Raw genomic sequence first — 21,051 nt, 5'->3', positions numbered from 1 at the left:
TATCTATACTGTGGGTTAGTGGGACTGCGATAGCCAATAGAATTGTTAAGCATGTATGTCTTGCTGCCTAGGTGTGTATACATGATAATAATGCTGTGTTCTATGGTTTGATGTTGGTGGCTTGTCATATTTACCAGAGCAGGAACGATGTGATCAAAGAGCGCTTCGGCGTGGAACTAAAGCCGGAAGTGTTATTGGGACTCACAGCTCTTCATATCTTCATCACAGTCTCTGCAACAAGATCAAGCCAGAAAGTCTCCCTGAAAAGTGTAGAGTGAGTTCATTTCTTGTCCTTTTTCTACATTTTTGGAATCTTGCTTGTGTCAGTTTTATATAAGAAGATCTTGCTCTTCAAACACAACAGTTTAGAAGTTTAGGGTAAGAGACAGTGAGACCCTGAGGAATGATGTGGAAACATCCAGGTTTATACGTTTGAAGTTATACTTGAGCTCTTCGTTTTTTTAAATGTTTTTAACTTTTCTACTGTGCGCATTCTACCATAGTTATGGACTTTTAGCACTGGATGCACTGGGGTGCGTGTGCAAACTTGTGACCACAGTAGACACATGGGGCCAGATGTAGGTAAGTTGGGTTTTGCGACTCGCAAAACCTTATGCACAACAGTGTTTCTGACAATGTTTTTCGACTCGCAAGGGGGTCGCAAATGCCCACCTCATGAATATTCATGAGGTTGGTCGCATTTTGCGACCCCCCTTGAGACTCACAGCACTCACAGGGATGGTGGCCTGCTGGAGACAGCAGACCACCATGTCTGTGACTGCTTTTAAATAAAGCATTTTTTTAAATTAATTTTTTGTAATGCAGCCCGTTTTCCTTAAAGGAAAACGAGATGCATTACAAAACTAAAAAAGAAATGAAATGTCATTCTCAGAGAGGAAGGGGTCCCATAGGGACCCCTTCCCTTTTGCGAATGGGTTAACACCCATTTGAAATGGGTGCTAACTGCGATTGGTTTGCCACCGCGTTCGCGGTCACAAAGCAATCCTGCATTGCACTGCGACTCGCAATTAGGAAGGAGACACCCCTTCCTAATTGCGACTCGCAAACCCATTATGCGATTCGGTAACCAGGTTACTGAATTGCAAAACGGGTTTTGTGCATTGCAAAGTGTAGTTTGCACGTCGCAAACAGCGACGTGCAAACTGCTTACTAAATGTGGCCCTTGATGGTTAGTTCAGATGCGCTTCCACTTCCTGCACCCTCGCTGGTACTGCAGGTAATTTTCTGCTTAAACCACTTTATTTATTGAATATACAGCTGAAGAGGCAGATTTATTTTTAGAGTGGAGTGTGATCTTTTTGTATGACTACAAGCCAGACAGACCTTTCATGCCACCGCACATTTCCCTGGTGGGCTGGAGCCCTTGGAGGTTTGCTTTTACAGCTCAGGGCCTCTCCTAGCGCCTCTGTTACTTTTTCCAGCACCCTAAGCTTAATTGCAGCAGACACTGGGGATGGAGAGGGTTTAAGGAGAAAGGAGCGGGAAAGGTAGAGAGAGAAAGCAATTGGAGAGGAAGACGAGGGGGAGGAGAGATGGAGAGAGACTAGATGGATGGAAACAGACCTGGCAAGGAGAGCAGCGGTGTAGCTTCAGGGTGGATGTATGGGGTGTTAGACCCCCCTAATAAAAGTACTTGCTGATGAATAGTTAGGTACAGGTGCTTTCAGTCAGGTATGGTGAGGTGCCTCTCGGATTTCACCTGGAATTTTTGCATGCACAAACTGACAAAACACAAGCTTTCTCTCTCAACTTTGTTTTGAAAGGTATCAAAATGTTAGCTATTTTACAAAATATTGTGTTTCTTTCACTTAGTACCCCTACCAATCCGCATTCCTCTCTCCTTTCCATTGCCCCTTCAGCCCCTCTAGTGCACCCTGCTTGTTTTATGATTTATTTTTGCATTATATGTTAGCTTCATTGTTGGGAAATCTGAAGTTCACACACCCTTAATTCTACTGACCACGACACGCCCCTAAAGGAGAGTGAAGGGAGGGGTTTGTTTGGGCATTTTCAACAGAGCGGTTTTTGGTTCCCCAGTCTGGTCCTGCATGACTGCAAACAGAATCTTCAACAAAATCTAACCAGCCATGTTCTATTAAAGTATATTGCAAGGGGTTTAACCAGCTTTAGACACAGTGGCACACCAGTGAGAACAGTGGGAAAAAATGTAATTCATTGAAAAAGAGAGGACTCTTCAGAAAGCAGATATTGCCGACTGATCAAATCTCGGCAGAGACCACTATCACAACAGTTTTGCCACAGTTGCACATCATATCAATCATGCACAATGAAATCCATATTAACAACCATATTTGGAGGTATACTGACACATTTTCAGGTATCTTCTAAATCTTGCACAGGGATCGCAACAAAATGTTAACAAATACAAATGTCTGCTACCCAGTTGATTTGTCTGGAATCAATCAAGTGAAGAAAACAGATGCTTTCTAAATCTTGCCCATGACCAGCACACCATCACTTGTATCAAAATATCCATTTGTATACTCAGTTCTGGAGTATTTCCGGAGCACTTCTGATAGCACGCAAGATAATTAATATCTGAATAGCACTATATGTAAAATATGGCCATTATGGGCAATAAGCACAACCCCTCTCTGCTTCTTTAAATTGCCAATTACAGTGCATTCAGTATTTCCTTTAATAATATATAATAATGTTTTAATAATGACGGCCGTCCACAATGCATTAGATCTCCATCAGTATGAATTGAGTCTTCAGATCTGTTATTCCTGTTTTGACACGGGAGGCAGTGGTCCCAACAATTAAGGCCCAACGAGCTTTAAGAGTCTCTTTTGTAAAGGTAGCAAAGATGAGAGAGTAAAAGGCTCTTCAGCATCATTAACACAAACTTAAACATGCTGTGGCATTCTAAGATTAGAATGCATTTTATGGAATCCAGGGAGTCACCTAGGTGACGGTGACAGTTGAAAAAGGGGAGAAGGCAGGAGATGAGACTGGGAAAGCGTCCGCAGGCTGGGGTGTTCATTTGTACCGGAAACTTGAATAAAACCGAAGATCTACCTAAGAAGTAAGACCTTGTCTTTATTTCACTGGCGAAGAAGGCTGAAGGAACTTGTGGTATTCATTGGATCGGAACACCTCAACTCTCGCATTTCCCACATTGCTCTGGTACAGTACGAATACAGTGTAAATTAACTTTTTATTATTATTTTTTACGTAACTGCGCTGCAGCTTCTGGGAGCTGATTGACTTACAATTAATTTCTTTACATGCGCTGCCCCTCGCCGACGAACTGACTTGACACGCGCTGCCTCTTAACACTGCCTCTTGCGCGTTCCTTGCTCCGGAGAACGGCTTCAATTGTCATTGATTGAACACAACGCCCCTCGCCAACGAACTGGCTTGACACGTGCTGCCTCTGGACACGCGCCGCCTCCTGCGCGTTCCTTGCTCCGACGAATGGCTTCAATTGTCATTGAGTGAACACACATTTCCGTGTGTCAAGAAACTGACGTTTTCATGTTTTGGCAGCCATCTTACCTTGTTGGGATAACTTCAATACGCCTTGCTGGTTTTCAACGGCTTCAATCGTCATTTTTCCACACGCGCATTTCCGTGCGTCAGGAAACGTCTCCACATTTTGGCGGCCATCTTACCCTGTTGGGATAATTTCAATACACCTTGCTGAGTTTCAAGAACTCATCACTTCAGCTGGATCTACCTTTTGAAGTGCGCTCATTTCGTTTTACATCAAACTTACCAGGAGCCTCTTCTCAGTGACGGGCACACTTTTAAACACTACAAAGTATCTATATCATATGTTCTGCGCTTCTGAGTGTACCCTTCTCCGTGACAGGCACACCTCTGAAGGTTAACAACTAGCCTGTCTCCTCACTTCAGTGACAGACACACTTTTTCTCACTACAACGTGCCTTCAACTCTGTGACAGGCACACTTTCTTCAGTAACAGACATCTAGTCTATTAGACACTCTACCTGCTGCTTTAATATTTAATCAATTATTATACACAAACATGCAGAATGTTACCTGTCCTCCGTTTTTTTTATCCTCTCCCGGAGAACCACAAATCCCTTGGAAGAAATGGAAATGTGTCCTTGCACACTATGTTAGGGTATGTGGCACCTCTTTAAGTGCAGAGCGGAAAATGTCGCTTCTGTTACACTGTTTAGGCCCTGAAGGACAAGAGGTTTTTGAAAACCTTCCCAAACTCTCTGTTGAAGATGTTGGTGATCTCAATGATTTTGAAATTTGCATAAAGAAACTTGACTTACTTTACTTACCGAAAATGTCCACAGTTTTAGAGAGGTATAATTTTGGGAAGAGGTTCCAAAGGTCTAGAGAATCTGTTGAGGAATATGTTACTGTGCTAAGGAAATTGGCTTCAACATATAGTTTTGGAAGTAGTAAAGAAGAGAGGTTAAGGGATCAGTTCATGTTAGGCTACAACATTGACAAAGCAAGAGAATCCTTTTGGACTAAATACAATCCTTCCCTTTCTGAAGTGTTAACTGTTGCTAAAACGCATGAACATAGTTCTGCTTGTCTAGAGGAAATTAGGAAGACGAGTTCTTGTGAAAAAGTGAATGAAGTCAAGGAGGAAATTCTCAAGACAAGATAAAATTCCAGAAATTGGTAAAAGAGAATTCTAGTAATACCAAAGGAAAGAAAAGTATACAGGCTAGATGTTATAGGCGTGGTGAGCTTGGTCACTATGCTAATTTCAAAGGTTGTGTAGGTTGGAAGGTTTTTTTGCAAAAACTGTGGTAAGAAGGGACATGTTACTTTGTGTTGCAAGAACACTAATTAAAAAAAAGGGTGTTCAAGAAATAACCTTAGAAGACGATGATTCCCCTAAAGAATTTGTTTTACAAATCAAAAATGGTATCAGTGGCCCAGTAGAGACTGTACAAACTGATGGAGTTCATATTCCTATGATGTTTGATTCTGGTGCAAAGATCACATTAATTCCTATGGGTTTATTTGAAAAACATCTGAAATCTTCAGTAAAACTTTTCAAACCTGATATTTCCCCTAAAGGTTATGGTGGAGAACCTATTAGGTTATTGGGTTATTTCATAGGTTCCATTCAATACAAGGATAGACTCACAGCTGGGAAGATTTATATCTCCATGAGAGGGGATTCTCTCATCAGTTGGTCTCACCAGAGAGATCTAAGGGCCTATCTTGATTCAAATGAGTCACCGTCAGTTAGATTGAAAGATCTAGGCTGTGTCAATATTGTAGAAAACATTAGACCATCCTATGAACAAGAATTCCCTGATCTTTTTCAGTCCAAACTTGGTTGTTTGAAGGGTTATGTTCATGAGATTAAGATAAAGAAAGATGTTACTCCTGTGGTCAGTAAAGTAAGAAGTGTTCCTTTGATGGTTAAAGAGAAAATGAGAGCAGAATTGGAAAAGTTGAAATAGAATGGCATAATTGAGATGGTAGAAGCAACTGAGTGGTTAGCCCCAGTCGTGATGGCAGTAAAAGCTAATGGTGAACCGAGATTATGCATTGATTTGAGAGAGCTAAATAAATGTGTGGTAATTGATCACTATCCTTTGCCCAACATTAACGAAATGTTAGCCCTACTTAACAATGCAAGATGCTTTTCATCCATTGATTTGACCTCTGCCTACCACCAGATTAAGTTACATAAAGATTCACAGGACTTAACAGCATTCATTACAAATTTTAGTACTTACAAATTCATCCGCATGCCTTTTGGTTTGGTTTCAGCAGCAGCTGTATTTCAACGTGCCATGAAGAGAGTGCTTGAAGGAATTCAAGGTATCAAGATATACCAAGATTATATTTTAGTACATGGCAAGGATGTAACAGAGCATAATATGAGAGTTCGTCAAGTTCTTCAGAGGCTAAAAGAGTGTGGTCTAACATTGAAAGCAGAAAAATGCAAATTTAATCTTGATGAAATTGATTATCTAGGTCACAAGATTTCTTCCAGTGGTATTGAACCAAAAAAAAGCCTAGTTGACACAATTGTTAATCTTGCAAGCCCGACTTCAAAAGAAGAAGTGATGAAGTTTCTTGGGATGGCTGAGTTTTATAGTAAATTTGTAGACAACTTTGCAGATAAAACGAAGGTTATTAGAGGTTTAGTGAGGAAGGGTTTCACGTTCAGTTGAGACAAAGTATGTGAGGACGAATTTGTAAATGTGAAACAAAACTTGAAGTTCGCTTCAAGTTTACAAAGCTTTAAACCTGTCCAAGATACTATAATTATGTCTGATGCTAGTGCCAAAGGACTTGGTGCTGTCCTATTGCAAACCCATAATGGAGTTGGAAGACCTATACTTTTTATTTCAAGGTGCTTAAAAGGAGCAGAATTAAACTATTCAGTTATCGAGAGAGAAGCTCTAGCGGTATTTTGGGCTGTGAACAAACTAAGGAAGTTTTTTTGGGATAGTACATTTTTGGTAAGAACTGACCATAAACGCCTAAAATATTTTTTGGAAAAAAAGGGCTTAGATGCTGTTTCAGGTAGGATTAGAAAGCCGGTAGTGACTTTGCAGGAATTTTGTTTTGAAGTTCAATATGTACCTGGCTCACAAAACCTCATCGCTGATTGCTGTTTTAGACTGGTGAATGAGGTTTCAGATTCTGAGGATCAGTTTATGTTTAGTTTGGATGAATTTGATGTTTGTGTGATCAGAGAAGGGATAATTAAAGAAAGTGAGTGGATGGCTGAGTTGCTCAGTGATGTGGTTTTACAAAAGGTCCTTAAGAAAATAAAAAATGGATGGGATGGCACTGAGAAGAAGGATCAACACTTATGTGGTTTCTAGAGGGTCAGAGAAGAATTATCCTCTCATGGTGACTTAGGGGGTTATTACAACTTTGGAGGAGGTGTTAATCCGGCCCAAAAGTGATGGTAAAGTGACGGATATACCACCAGCCGTATTACGAGTCCATTATATCCTATGGAACTCGTAATACGGCAGGTGGTATATCCGTCACTTTTGGGACAGATTAACACCTCCTCCAAAGTTGTAATAACCCCCTTAGTATTGAGAGGGACTAAGCTCGTTCCACCAGAAAAATTGAGAGATGAACTAATATCTATAGCACACAAGAGCCACCCTGGGATCTCTAAAACCAACGAAAAATTGAGACTCACGTATTGGTGGCCGGGTATGGATGTTCAGATTGAACGGGGTGTTAGAGAATGTATAGAGAGTTCCAGAGCTGATAAGGCTTTGACTTGTAGAGTTCAACCTATGGAAGTGAGAGAATTACCAAAGGAGCCTTGGCAAGAGGTTTCGCTAGACATTTTGGGCCCTATTAGACATTCCAGCACTGACAAGTATGTGATGGTATTAATTGACATGTATTCAAGGTGGCCTGAAATTGGGATCACGTCTTCAATTGAAACACCTGTCATCATAGATTTTCTTAATCAGATCTTTGACAGGGAGGGGTTTCCATCTTCCATCCTCACTGATAATGGTGTGGTTGTTTCCCAAGACACGGAACGGTATCTAGGTGACAGGGGGATTAAGCACAAGAAGGCTTCTCTGTATCATCCTAAGACAAATGGTATGGTGGAGAGGTTAAATAGGGTGCTAAAGGAAACCATTCAAATGGCTTTGGTCAATAACAGATGTTGGAAGGAAGAAGTTTTGAGCAAAATCAAGAATTATCGGTTAACTCCTCTTACAAGGACAGGGTTTTCGCCATTTGAGTTGTTCAGGAGATGAAAACACAACAGACAAGTGTGCCCTTCATGGGTAAATGATAAAGTGGGTTCAAAGTCAGAAATTGTGAGTAATGAAGAACGCAAGTACGAAAGAGAACTTAAGAAAGTTTTTGAAAGAAAGGTCAATTTTGATAGATGGAAGGCTGTAAAGAAGATGGTGATTTGTGTGGGTGATCTTATTAAAGTGAGAAATCCTCCTCTTGGTCTGTCTAGAGATCATTCAAGATTTTCTGCTCCTCTCAAAGTAATAAAAGTCATGGGGAACGCTGTGAAGACTAAGGATCATAAAATATGGAACATTGGGAGAGTAGTGAAAATCAAAACTGGAGATGGGGAAGATAAATCTGTGGAAAGTAGTGTGAGAAGGAGTGAGCAAGATGATAGTCATGTAAAAATGAGAAAGAGATCTAGAACCATCAAACGTCCTAAAACTTTAGATGACTATGTATAATGTATAATGGTGTAATCTTTTTCTTTACTGTGATGTTTTAAAGTTGTATTTGTTTTTTTTTTATAGTTGTGTTTGCTGTTCTTTTAGTTGGTTTGTTTGTTGATAAGGGGAAGATGTGTGGCATTCTAAGATTAGAATGTATTTTATGGAATCTAGGGAGTCACCTAGGTGACGGTGACAGTTAAAAAAGGGGAGAAGGCAGGAGATGAGACTGGGAAAGCGTCCGCAGGCTGGGCTGTTCATTTGTACCGGAAACTTGAATAAAACTTGAATAAAACCCTGTGATCACTAGGAATTATGTGGCAGAGGAGGAACTTCTTATGCAGTACAGTTGAGTAAATCATGCAGCAAGAAAAGACAAATTATGTAGCTTTATTCAGCACATTTTGTTTTAATATTACTTCATTATTTTGTAATTTGTTACACTTGTTAACCCTGTGTGGGCATTGGTTGCACCCTCTTAGTATCAGTTTGACTTCCAAATATAGCAGTTAGCAACAGAAAGGTGACCAGTCAACCTTTGCAAAGAGCCTTCCACGGTGCGGCAATGCATGTCACTTCGTTTTGGTTACTTTTGAACCATTTGAGCTAGAAACATGTTTTTTTGGTAAAAGCGGCAGATTATGCTGTAGGCGATGAGTTATGTGGAAAATGCAGCATGAATATTTAAAAAAACGCTGTTGCCACACAATCAATTAATTCTAGTGGCTCTGCCTATAATCATGTGTTTTACGTTCCAGTCACTCATAGAAAGACATGAAGCCATTGTATAAACGTGCTGCAAATTGACCAAAACACAACATTTATTGGACCATATCACCAAAAGTTTTAGGTACTTGGCTTTTGAAATTATTATGGTGCTGGCTGTAAGACATTTATGGATTTGTGCAGGCTGTATTTGGTTTTGATTTATTTAATTTGGCAGTACTAAAAGAACACAGCGCTTGTGCTTGCAATAATCGTTTTGGTAATCGGTATCTTCCAGAGGCTTGCTCCCTCACAGCTTCTAAGTTAACTTCATATGCTTCTGAGTTACTTGGTGGCCATTTGAGAGCTGCTTGGTTCTGTGGGTCACAAATATGCTGCCTCTAGGTGTGCATCTTCAGCTAGTTAGATTACCTGCTTGTTTTGGCAAACAGAGGCTTCCAGTGTGATGTTGTTGTTGTCTTCTTAGATCCAAAAGACCACCTGTTAGTTTTTAAAAGTTGAGTCTTCCATGAGCTGCACCTTCTCTTATTCTAAATAAACTGTCATAGATTTCTAAATTATCCCATCCCACCATATACTTTACATTTAAAGATGCTTGGAAAACTATATCTTCCAAATGCTTCATGTTGTTTTGGAAAGTTATGTCTTGTAGTAGGTCAGATCTTGGCTGCTGAAAGGTATAGCCACTTAATCCATGCGGTGTTCTTTTTGGGAGATGCTCCTTTCAGAGATACATATCAACTGCTTTTAGGAACTCAATAGATTCTCAATTTTCCTGCTTTGTCCTGGGGATTTGCCTCTCCCATAGACCATAATCTACTGGCTTTTGTAGGGAACTTACACCTTTTAGTTACACTTTTGACGCTGCAGTGTGGACCTATACACTCTTAGTCACTTCTTGTTTTGGAAGCTTCATCCCATAGAATCCTAACTTACCTGATGTTTTATGAGCCCAGGCTTCAAGGTGACCAAAACCTTTCTAGTGGACCCATACACAACTAACTCACCTTCTGGTTGCTACAAAGCTCTATCACTACCATGTGTAACTTGTAGATCAGCAATCCTCTAACCTTAGGTACTTACTCCATCGAGCTCAAGTCTTATTATATTTGACCGATGATCAAGAAAAACCTTGACTCACCAAAAATGTTCAGTAACCCACCAATCTACTATGTCCCTTTCTTAGGAAAGCTGAATAGATATGAATGAGCTAGTTTCATTCAACTCTCTAAATTACTAGAAGAAAGCAGCAGAGTAACAAAACTTAAGGGGGGCCCCTTGCACAGTACATGAAGGACCCCCATCTAGACTCACGCAGGAGTTCTCAGCCCTGGGTAATGTGCTGAGGGTACCCCCTAGAGCTTTGGGCCCCCACACTGCGGGGGCTTCAGGGGCTTTTGCTACTCCATTTGAAGAAAAACAGTCTACTCTCTTAACAAAAAAAAGACATACCTCTTAGCATGTGTACTGAATCCACTAGCACCCCCGTCTGGAATGACCTGAAGATATCTGTGGCTAAAAATGGAGTTGATGACCTGTTACTGCTGGACCTGTCTGATGCTTTTGAAAAAGTCAATAACCCTTCCCTCCCAATGAGGCTTGCGGAACTTCACATCTAGGGAACCTTCCTAGACTGGATCCCCCCTTAGTTTTCTGGCAGGTGATGATGCATCTTTTCACTCCCTACTTTCATATTAGCTGCTCTTTGCACTTTTTCTGGGGTATGTTAAGACTCAATCATCCTTTCACTCCTGTTCAGCTCTTATACTAAGGCATTACCTGATCTTTTCAAGTTATTTAACACAACGTTCTACACATATTCGGGTGATAAACAGATCATCCTGAAACTGAATAATCCAACTGGCCTTGAAATTCTTGGACTGTTTCTGAATTTTCCCCAGAGAACAGAATAGTTATCAGCAGCTATCAGCTGATAACCATCTGACCTTAGGACCCTGTCCCTCCTCTGGTTATATCTACTCTTGGGAGTGATACCTGTCCCTCATGTCATCCAGGTCATATGATTATTTTTCTGCGCTATGAAAACTATCCAGTGTATCTTTCCATGCATATATTTCTCACAGATGTTGAAGGCTACCAGTGCCTGTCTTGTCCAGCTTGCAATAACCTAAAGGATTCTGCCTAGTGACAATCACTGGTACCTAAGGGCAGTTAGTCCTCCTTTGAGGTGCTCTGATTTGTCTACAAGGCCAATACAGTACTAGTTCGCTCATTCTGTATAGGTTTTTCCTGCTTGAATAGGAAGGTGCCAATGATGATGAAATGAGCCAGTTGGTAATCATTAGCTGACAGGCTTCTGGTGGTTGCTTCAGTGAGGCATTTCCTATTTTCTTAGGAGCTCTTCCCTCTCTATAGCTGGGTTTGTTCATTGACTCCTTATGCAGTGATAGGTACATCTTTGTTTCTGAGTGACTTTGAATTTACCAAGAGCTTGGACGGGGTTCTATAGTTGGCCGAGACCAGAAGAGCACGCTGGAATTCACCTCTGTTTTTGGGGTGTTCAATATTGGGGCTGCTTGTTTTTGGATCACAATGAAAGACCCGCACTGGCAATCATGAATGAAAGACTTTTGTCATAAGCCACCCTATAAACCCACATGCTTCCAGCCAGGCAGAACCTACGGAATAACTTGCTATCCGTCCACTCATCGCGAGTATAAAGAGCTCTATAAATGCAGCTACAATACAATATAGTATTGCACTCGAGAAACAGTTTTTAATTGTTGTCAATGCCTTTTCAAAAAAGAACTCTTTGCAATTATTGTTGATGCCAACGAATTCAAGTACCATTGTTTCAAAACTGTTTGTGTGATAGAGCCCAGGCCCCACAGTACATGTAAGAAATCGTCCCATGGAATTTAAATTCCATACCCAATATATGGATATTCACCACATTCAGTACATGCTGGAATTTCTGAAAATGATTGCTGTGCACCTGGAGAGAATGAAGGCATCTTAAGAATGGGACAGATCACAAGTGATAGACAACAACTGAGTAGTTAATCAGGTGTGTGCTACTAAACATTTGTTTAGTGTAAGACCCTCAAATGTGCAAGACTGACTGCTTCTGCAATGGGATGACACAAACTAGCGCAAATGTCTTCCCTACATAGGTGAAGATAAAAAGTCCCCAGTCTTCCCAGTGAAGCTGTGCATCATTAGCAATTACTCTACATCAGGCAAAAACACAACCAGAAGAGCTAGGGGTCTTCACCGTGCAAAACAAGAGGGTTAGTAAAAATAAATAATTCCATGCAAAACAAGAGGGCTAGTAAAAAAAAACATTCAGAACAGGAGGGCTAGTAAAAAGAATCCATACAAAATAAGAGGGCTAGTAAAAACGAATCCATGCAAAATAAGAGGGCTAGTAAAAAAGAATCCATGCAAAGCAAAATAAGAGGGCTAGTAAAAAAAGAATCCAGGCACAACAAGAGGGCTGTAAAAAAGAATGTTAGGGTCACTCTAGCTCTCCTATCCCAGCCAGCACCTCAAACGAATGGATGAATCTACTAGAGGACCACGTGGGCCGGTGTTGCTATGAGTTAACAGTAGCAAAAAGCAAAAATCTTCCTGCACAAATGAACCAAGAGTAAGAAGGCACCACTAACACTAATATTATTAGAGTTCAGGGAGGAAGATAGCGAACTTAAAGACAGCAACACATTTATTGAAAGGGTCAGAGTCATTTTCAATGGAATATGCCAACATAATATGAAAACTGCCATGTGCATTAATTGCTTGGCAACGTCTCCACTGCCAGTAATAGCACAGCATATGACCAGTTCTCAAATAAGGATCAGTCAATTTATGTTGATTTGGTGTGGCACTGCTGGTCTGGTAAAGGCGGGTCTGTGACATAAGACCTCTGCCAGAGGTGACCAATGTAGTTTGTGCCATTCAGGCTGAAAATCACGTCGAGTGTATCTGAAATATTGGGTTCTTAAGATACCCATGCACAAAGATTTAGAGTAAAGATAATACCATTAGCAGCTGTTTGCCTAGCCATGTTCTTGATGTTCACCCTAACTACACAATTTTAAAGTCTCCAACCTCATCAAAATGCTCAAATGGGCAATGCATTTGTTAAATGCTCAAACAGGACAATGTGAGAGTCCTTGAGTTAAGCATTTATTTTCCCTTTCTAGAGGCAAGGAGTAATAGAATTTTTCACTCTAGTATCAGCAGCTGAGATACAACTGCCACCTTTGGAGTGCTGTGCAATGTCATTTTCTTAGAGAAAGACAGGTAGAAAGTATTTCAGGATGTTAGAAATGGGGTCTTTGGTTGGCAGACAGGTTACCCCCGTCCAACCAAGGACCCTCACTCTAGTCAGGGTAAAGGAGAATCACCCTCAGCTAATCCCCGCTCACCCCCCTGGTAGCTTGGCACGAGCAGGCAGGCTTAACTTCAGAGTCTAGGCGTAAAGTATTTGTACCGACACGCACAGTAACTCAGTGAAAACACTACAAAATGACACAACACAGGTTAAGAAAAATAGGAATTTTTTATTGAAACAAAACATGACCGAAATGACAAAAATCCACCATACACAAGTCGTTTTGAATTTAAAAAAAAAAAGAGTCTTAAATGAAATATTCAGAAAACAGTGCTAACGCTGTTAGTGTCAAAAAAGTACCTGGGTTGCGTCAAAATAACACCGCATGGGCGAGCGTACGTCGGAAAAGGCCAGCGATGTGTCAATTTCTCACTCACTAGTGAGACCGTGCGTCGTTCCTCCTCCAGTCGGGTCAGTGTGAATCATTTTTCCTCTCTGCAGGACAGCAATGCGTGGATCTGGATATGCACCTCGGGTCCGGGCAGGCTTTGCATCGTTTTTCCATGCCCAGCGAGGTTTGCGTAAAAAAAAACTGCTATGCAGCATTTCTGCAGTGTCCAGTGGAGAGGTGATGGTCTGCATATTAAAGAATCTGGTGGCCAATTACGTGGTGAGAGATGATATTGATATTGGGTGCACAAGGTCCCAGAGGAGTACAGGGGGGTAGTTTCTGGAACAACATGCCTACAGTGAGGAGAGACACACTTTGTACACTTGAAGAAAAGTACGAGACCAAGTATGCCCCAATCAAAGCCATCCTTGTTTCGAACATTGAGCTGTCCCCCAAGAAATACCATCAAAGGGTCAAGGACAGCCACTAACTCCCAAACCAGTAATCTTAGATTATTCCAGCAGGAAAATGAAGGGCTCAGTGAGGGGCAGCAAAGTGGATGATTTTGTTGGGCTGTAGAACCTGATTCTGAGTGAGCACATGCTCAATACCTGTTTACAAAGCTGCACCAAGAAGCTGACTGACAACAGGAAGCTTGCTGAGGAGGCAGTCCTCTGGGTCAGCGCACGTGTCCAAGAAGGAATCTTGGGGGACTCCCAAAAGGGTGGACAGGGATCCCACCAGAAAAAAAGGGGTTAGGGGAACAAAAACCAAGGAAGAGCATTCTCCAGACTTCCAAAATAGTTCTCAGGGGAAATGGTCTCATTCCCATTCTGTCCACCAGAAGAAAAGCTTCATTGACAAGAACACTGGTAAATGTATCCCCAAGTGTGAAGAATGTTACCTGTAAGGACACACCAAAGGTGATCCCAAATGTCCCAAGAGGGCATAGCCCCCCCAGTGGTCAGTAGGCCCAGAGGTTGCCTAGCATAGGAGATGTTTGCTGTTAGTGTATGAGAGACATCTAAGAAAGCCCAAGTGTCCCTGGGTAACAACGATATGCTTCCTAAAGACCACATGCCTTCAAGTATAGACAATGGATCACCATCAATGGGCAAAGAGTGGAGGCTATGAGAGACAGAGAGGCCAGTGCAATTACTTTCAGATGTCATCTGGTGTCCTCAGGGCAGGTAATACCAATACATTCCACCAGGTCTTAGTAGCAGACAACTGGGAGAGCGACTACCCTGATTCCCTTTGAGTGTTGGGGGGGAGAGGGTCTCAGGTCTTTTGAAAGTCGCTTGAGCTCTGCCATGCCTGTGGACTGTCTGTTATGGAATGACCTGGAGCGTACTGCCTAGAAGGAAGTGGAACTGAGGTCACACTTGGACATTTTGTGTTTGCCTGAGTGGATCTGTGTGACCACCAGCTCCATGGCCCCTCCGGGAGTCAAGGAGGTCTGGTGCCTGGAAAAATGGCAGAGACAGCTGCCAAGAAAGGGAAGTGGAAGGGCTGTGGGAAACCAGTCCGCAAATGTCTCATGGTACATGTGGAAGGGGCACCAGAGGAGGCTGCCCTTCTGCTTACCAGGGAGGACATTGCCTTCCTTGATGACCTTCCTGAGGTTGTTGGATGGCAAGATGAAGGGGGAACCACTAGAAAGGAGTTCTGTAAGAAATAGTGCCCAACCCTGGAGGTCATGAGGGGGCAAGCCGGGGCCCATGCAGCTGGTGATATCTCTAGAGATCATCATATATTGGGAGAATGGTCTCCTGTATATTGAGCCTAAGGCACCTGTGCATTGGGCAACACATGCATTAGTAGTCCTCCAATGATACAGAACCTTCCTACTGGGACTGGCTCATGAAATTCCCTTGACAGGACATCTGGGGCAGAACAAGACCTTTGCCAGGCGTGTCTCCCATTTTAATTGACCCCAGATGATGATAGCCTCAGATGCATTCTGCAGGATTTGTCTCACCTGCCAGGCCAGTGGGAAACAGAAAAAAAAGCTGAAGGCTCCACACAATCTCTTACCTGTCATTGGCACCCAATTTGAAAGGGTAGTCATTGACATTGTAGGACCCATGAACTCCAAGCCAGCCTTTGAAAGGGTATTCATCGACACTGTAAGGCCCATGGACTCCAAGTCAGCCGTAGGCAACAGAATATCCTAGTCTTGGTTGACCATGCCACTATCTACCCAGGGGCCGTACCTTTGAGTACTGTCACTGCGCCTGCAGTGACTAGGGTCCTGATAGGGATTTTTACCCAAGTGGTGTTCCCCAAGGAAGTGGTGTTTGAGAGGGGAATAACTTCATGTCTGTGTACACAGTCAATGTGAAAGGAGTGTGAGGCAACCTACAAGTTCACCACAACCTACCATGCACAAACTAATGGGCTTTTTGAAAGATTGACCCTAAAGGGCATGATTATGGGCCTGCCTAAACCCATGAAGCAGAAGTCGGACATCCTCTTACCATGCCCCCTTTTTTCCCAGGGAGGAACCATAGAAAGAAGTTGGGTTTAGCCCATTGGAGCTTCTGCATGCATTGTTATGAGACCTCTCAGTCTGGTCAATGAGGGGTGGGAGAAAACTCCCAGGAACCCCATCGCCCTCAGGATGTTGTTAGCTGCATGCTTGTCATCACGAACCAGAGGGCCTAGTTCTGGAAGAAAGCATCTGAGAACTTGAAGGCTGGAAAGTAATTTACGAAGCAATGGTATGGCAATCTAGTGGAATTTCAACCTGGGCAGAAAGTGTGGGTAATGAAGCCCAGCACCCTCTTATATCACTGAACTAGGCCTATGAAGTAGTTGAGAGGAAGGGACGGACACTTACCTGGTAGATCTCATGCCCTCTGGAAACCCCTTAAGGCTACTCCATACCAACTGCCTCAAACTCCACTCCAAAAGGTCTGAGGTCACCAGGCTGCGGATGAAAGATGATGGGGAAGAGGAGAGCATAACTCTCCCTTACCTCATCCAACGAGAAAGATGGGTCCATGGAGGGTGTCAACCCCTCCCCTACCCTGACCCCAGCACAGCAGAGGGACTGTCGGCAGTTATTGGGACAGTTTGCCTCTCTGTTTTTCCTCACTCCTGGGCTTACACGCCGGAGTACCCATGATATTGATACTGGAAACAGCCCACCTGTTGAGTGAGGGCCAGCATCAAAGAGTCGATCTCTAAAATGAAGTAGGGGTAGTTCAAGCACTACTGTAGTCCCTGGTCCTGCCCAGTGGTGCTGGTACCAAAAGCTGCCCCACAGGGTAAAGCCCAGAACTCCAGTTCTGTGTAGATTGCAGGAGGCTCAACTCAGTCACTAAGACTGATGCTCACCCCATCTCCTAAACTTATGAGCTAATTGACAAGTTGGGGGGTTCCAAGTTTCTCAGTACATTTGAATTGACTTCAGGCTACAGGTAGATTGATCTAACTCAGGGGCTAAAGTGAGGTTGGTTATTTACACCCCAGATGGCCACTTTCAATTTAAGGTAATGCCCTTTGGGTTGAAAAATGCCCCTGTCTCCTTCCAGAGGTTGGTGAACCAGGCCTTCAGTGCTGTTTACTTGGATTGGATGTTTTCAGTAGCAGCAAGGAGGACCACCTGTTTCACCTGCAGGAACTGCTTCAGGCCCTGCAGCAGACAGGCCTGACTATCAAGTCCAGTAAGTGCCAGATAGGGCATGGGTCTGTGTAGTACAATGGACTCTGTGTGGGTGAAGGTAAAGTGCAGCCCCTTTGGGCTAACATATAAACTATTCTGGCCTGGAGGCCCCAAACCAAACCGTTGTTTACTCCTTGACTGAGTTGACTTCCAAGAAGCATCCCAAGAAGGTGATGTGGACGGAGGCTTGACAGAAAGATTTTGCCTCCCTCAAAGAGGCCACGTACATAGCCCCTCTGCTCATGGTCCCTGATTCATTTTCCCAACAGATGCCTCAAAGCATGGCATATGGGTAGTCTTGTCGCAGTTCAGTGAAGAAGGCCCAGACTAACCTGAAGCTTTCATCTCTAGGATGTTACTTCCCAGGGAACTATTGAGAGAGACACCTTTGCTGTGGTCTGGGCACTGAAGAAACTGAAACCATACTTCTCTGTGTCTCACTTCTGGGATCAGACAAAGCAACAAGGCCTACCTGTCCCATAGGATACCATTGAGTTGCATTACTACATTTAAAAAGTGCTAACATTTGATTGGGACCAGGTACGCATTTAATGTTTGGTATCTATGAAAATTTTCTTTAATGGTAAAGTTAGATTTTAAATTACAATTTTGAACATACCACTTTTAGAAAGTTGACATTTTCTTGCCCTTTGCAATTTGGTGCCTTTAGTCTCCCCTGGGTCACATGACTGAGTGTAATAGGCAGTCTGACTTTTTGAATTTCTCCCAGTGATACAACAAAAGGATGAGGTGTGCCTGAATGGGTCATCTGCTGGCAGCATGGTGGGCGGAGTCGGACGAAGTCTACTTGCAACTAAATAAGCTGTGCTCTGCCTTCACATAAAAAGCTTTTCACCTCCACGTTGTCACAGCAGCCGGATTTGAGCAAGGGCAGGGGAGTCATTAATTTCCAAGTACTTCAAAGATTAATCTCCAGAAACATCTCCCAACTTCAAAAGAGGTACCATATTTGAATGTAGAGCCCTTAGAGTGACTTTTCAGTTCACTCCCGGGCTTGCGTAAGGTTTCTCAGAGGAAAGCCTGCTGTGGGAACTGATTTGCACTCTCCAAGACTGCTTTTCTGTACCAGGAAGGACTGTTTTGCTTCCTGTAGCAAGCCTTGAACCCAAAGGGGCCAGTCTTTCTGTTTGAGCATGTTCAACTGAACCCAGGACTACCAGAGTTGCTCTAAGGGCTAGTTTATTGGCCTCCTGTTCAGAGCCATTGGGGCATAAAAGGCTCCCACCATCTTGGACCCCAACCTGTACCCAGCCTGAGTGAGTCCTGAACCCCCAAGTGGTGCCCCACCAACCCTGAACCCTTGGTGTAGCTTAAAACATCTCTGAGAGCCAAGGGAAGACCGGGACCAACCTGATCGTCAACCCACCCAAGGTGCATTGCCAGTTGGCTTGACTTAACGGCTGCTCCTACCATGTTCTTTGGCTATAGCCTCCTGCCTGATCCTGCTGGAACTTTTGACTTCCAAAAAAGTGACTAAGGCCCTCATTACGAACTCGGCAGGAAATCCAGCCGAGTTTGGTGCTGGCGGTCAGAACATCGACCGCCAGCACGCTGGGCCTGTACATTGCCGACGGCTCCACATGGAGCCGTCATCAATGTAGCAGTGCGGTGGGTGCGGCGGGCAGTGACATGCTTGACGGGGCTGTGCACGGGGGCCCCTGCACTGCCCATGCCAACTGCATGGGCAGTGCAGGGGCAGCCATTCTGCCAGCCTTTCGCTGGCAGGGGAAACTGCCAGGGAAAGGCTGGGGGAACACAGGTTCTTTATCCGGCGGGCAGCGCTGCTTGCAGCGCTGACCTGTCGGATAAGGAACTCCGCCATCGTCAGGCTGCCTGGCGGCGGCGGAGTTCTACCTGTGGCGGTCTCCCTGTGTTCAGAATATGATGGTCCGGACAGCTATGCCGGTGGCGGTAATTTCGGCCACCGCCGACATAGTGGTCCTGACCGTCATGTTCATAATGAGGCCCTAAGTCTGAATGTAGAAGTCATCACTGCAACTTCATCCAGATGCTCCACACTCCCCCCTTGAACACACCCTACAGCCTTGCCCCACTGAACTTTGACATCTCATAACACTTTTCTTGAAAATATTTTAAGGCTATAGGTAAGCGATGTCCGGGCACAATGCACTTCTTGTATCTGTACCACGCTCCATTGCATTTGGCCATATGTTTCAACTTTGAGCAGGTCTCTCGCGACTGGATGTCTACGGTTGGTGCTTTGATCTTTTATGCGCTGCTACTTACTAAAAACTTTAAAATTTCACAAGTCTGATTCTAGTGATTAGTGATTAGATTTTTGTTTTTTTTGTCAAATACTTTATTAAAATGTGCTCTATTTTTCCAAATTGGTATTTTTCCTTGTGTTGTGTTTTCACTGCATAAATACTTTACACATTGCCTATAAGTTAAGTCTGACTGCATTTTGTGCCAAGCTACCAAGAGTTAAGCAGGGGTTAATTTAGTGTTTATTGTGGATTTTCCTGCCAGGGATTGCAACTGGTGCTTGACCAAGGCTCACAGTCCAGACACCCAATAACCCAGTTTCTCACACTAGTGGTATACATACATGGTCTGTTTCCCAACATTTTCAGATGAATGTTTGCATTGTAGTTTGAAGATGAGCTCCACAGTAGAGTGCTCTCTTTGTGTCTATGCTATGTGGAGGTGTGGCCTGTGCTAGTGGGGATAAAGCAGCAGTAACAGTGGAACTTGGTGCAGCCCAATCACATTGATGCAGAAGAGCCTGTTCTGATGTGTGGCTGTATGTGTAATTATTATGTGTTTTAAATAACCCTTAAAAATGTAGATGTACCCTCTTTTAACTTGTATTTGAATTAAAATACAATTCCAAAGATCTTAGCATTAAAAAAATTAGCTAATATTAAAATGTTTGGGGGCAGGGCTTCTAGGTATGCTTGGTACTGTTTTTTCTGTACCTTATTATTTTTATCTAACAGTTGGATTTCAGGTTATTGAAGCTAAAATGTTCCATTCATCTGTGGCCGCTGAGCTAATCGGTGATCCTGTATTTTAACAAATACCCAGGGGTCATAGATGCTGCATTTCCAAATTTCTTATGTTTTACATTTCCATGGTTTCAGTGTACCAATGGGTGGCATTCTATTGTCAAATATGTTGCACTTCTTGACACATTCTCACAAGTAAATTCAAGCAACGGTGGTGGAAGAGCGACCACCTATGGGACCTAATGAGGGGTTGGCCTGGGCCCATGCTGGGGCTCCTCCTCAGAATTCAGGCATGGGAGCCATCCTACAAGCCATAACGTGCACCTAACAGGTCCTTGAGACACGCACTGGTAAGGTGGAGTTAGATGTGGTCTTGCTTTAGGAGAATCTTCGCAGTGCAGTGGACCTTGTCACAGAAGAAGATTGAAGATAATGATCATGAAATCAATTTCAAGTTCAACACCTTGAAATTTTCCATCAGGATACTTTTCGAGTGAGAGGAAGACCTGATCCTGCTGCAACAACATAGGTTTTCTGGACCTTTTGGTGGACACATACGGAGTAAAACTAGAAAAATGCCTGTCTGACTAGATAAAGACATGAGTCTCAATTCCAACCTTGTCCCTTGCTTTATACAATTGGGACGATGCATAGGACACTAACATAGAAGTCCCCACTTGATGCCCTAAAACTCAAAGATAATAAATGTATACTTAAGTGGCATGCAGGTTAGGTTTTCAGTGGTACTAAAATTCTCCTGTTCCCTGGCTATATCAAACTGGTGCAAATTGAGAAAATTC

General features: G+C 43.1%; 1 protein-coding gene across 1 annotated transcript in view; it reads left to right on the top strand.

Annotated features, from left to right (window-relative positions):
- The window catches only part of FRMPD3 (FERM and PDZ domain containing 3), a 791,901-nt gene that overhangs the window by 454,287 nt on the left and 316,563 nt on the right, over positions 1-21,051 (top strand). The window contains exon 8 of the mRNA XM_069213582.1: positions 138-274. Coding sequence (XP_069069683.1) covers positions 138-274 — 137 coding nt within the window. The remainder of the gene's footprint in view (positions 1-137; positions 275-21,051) is intronic.

The sequence above is a fragment of the Pleurodeles waltl genome, chromosome 2_1 (assembly GCF_031143425.1).
Source record: "Pleurodeles waltl isolate 20211129_DDA chromosome 2_1, aPleWal1.hap1.20221129, whole genome shotgun sequence".
Taxonomy (NCBI): Eukaryota; Metazoa; Chordata; class Amphibia; order Caudata; family Salamandridae; genus Pleurodeles; species Pleurodeles waltl.
Note: the sequence above shows the minus strand (reverse complement) of the source record. Positions and strands in the feature narration are given on the sequence as shown.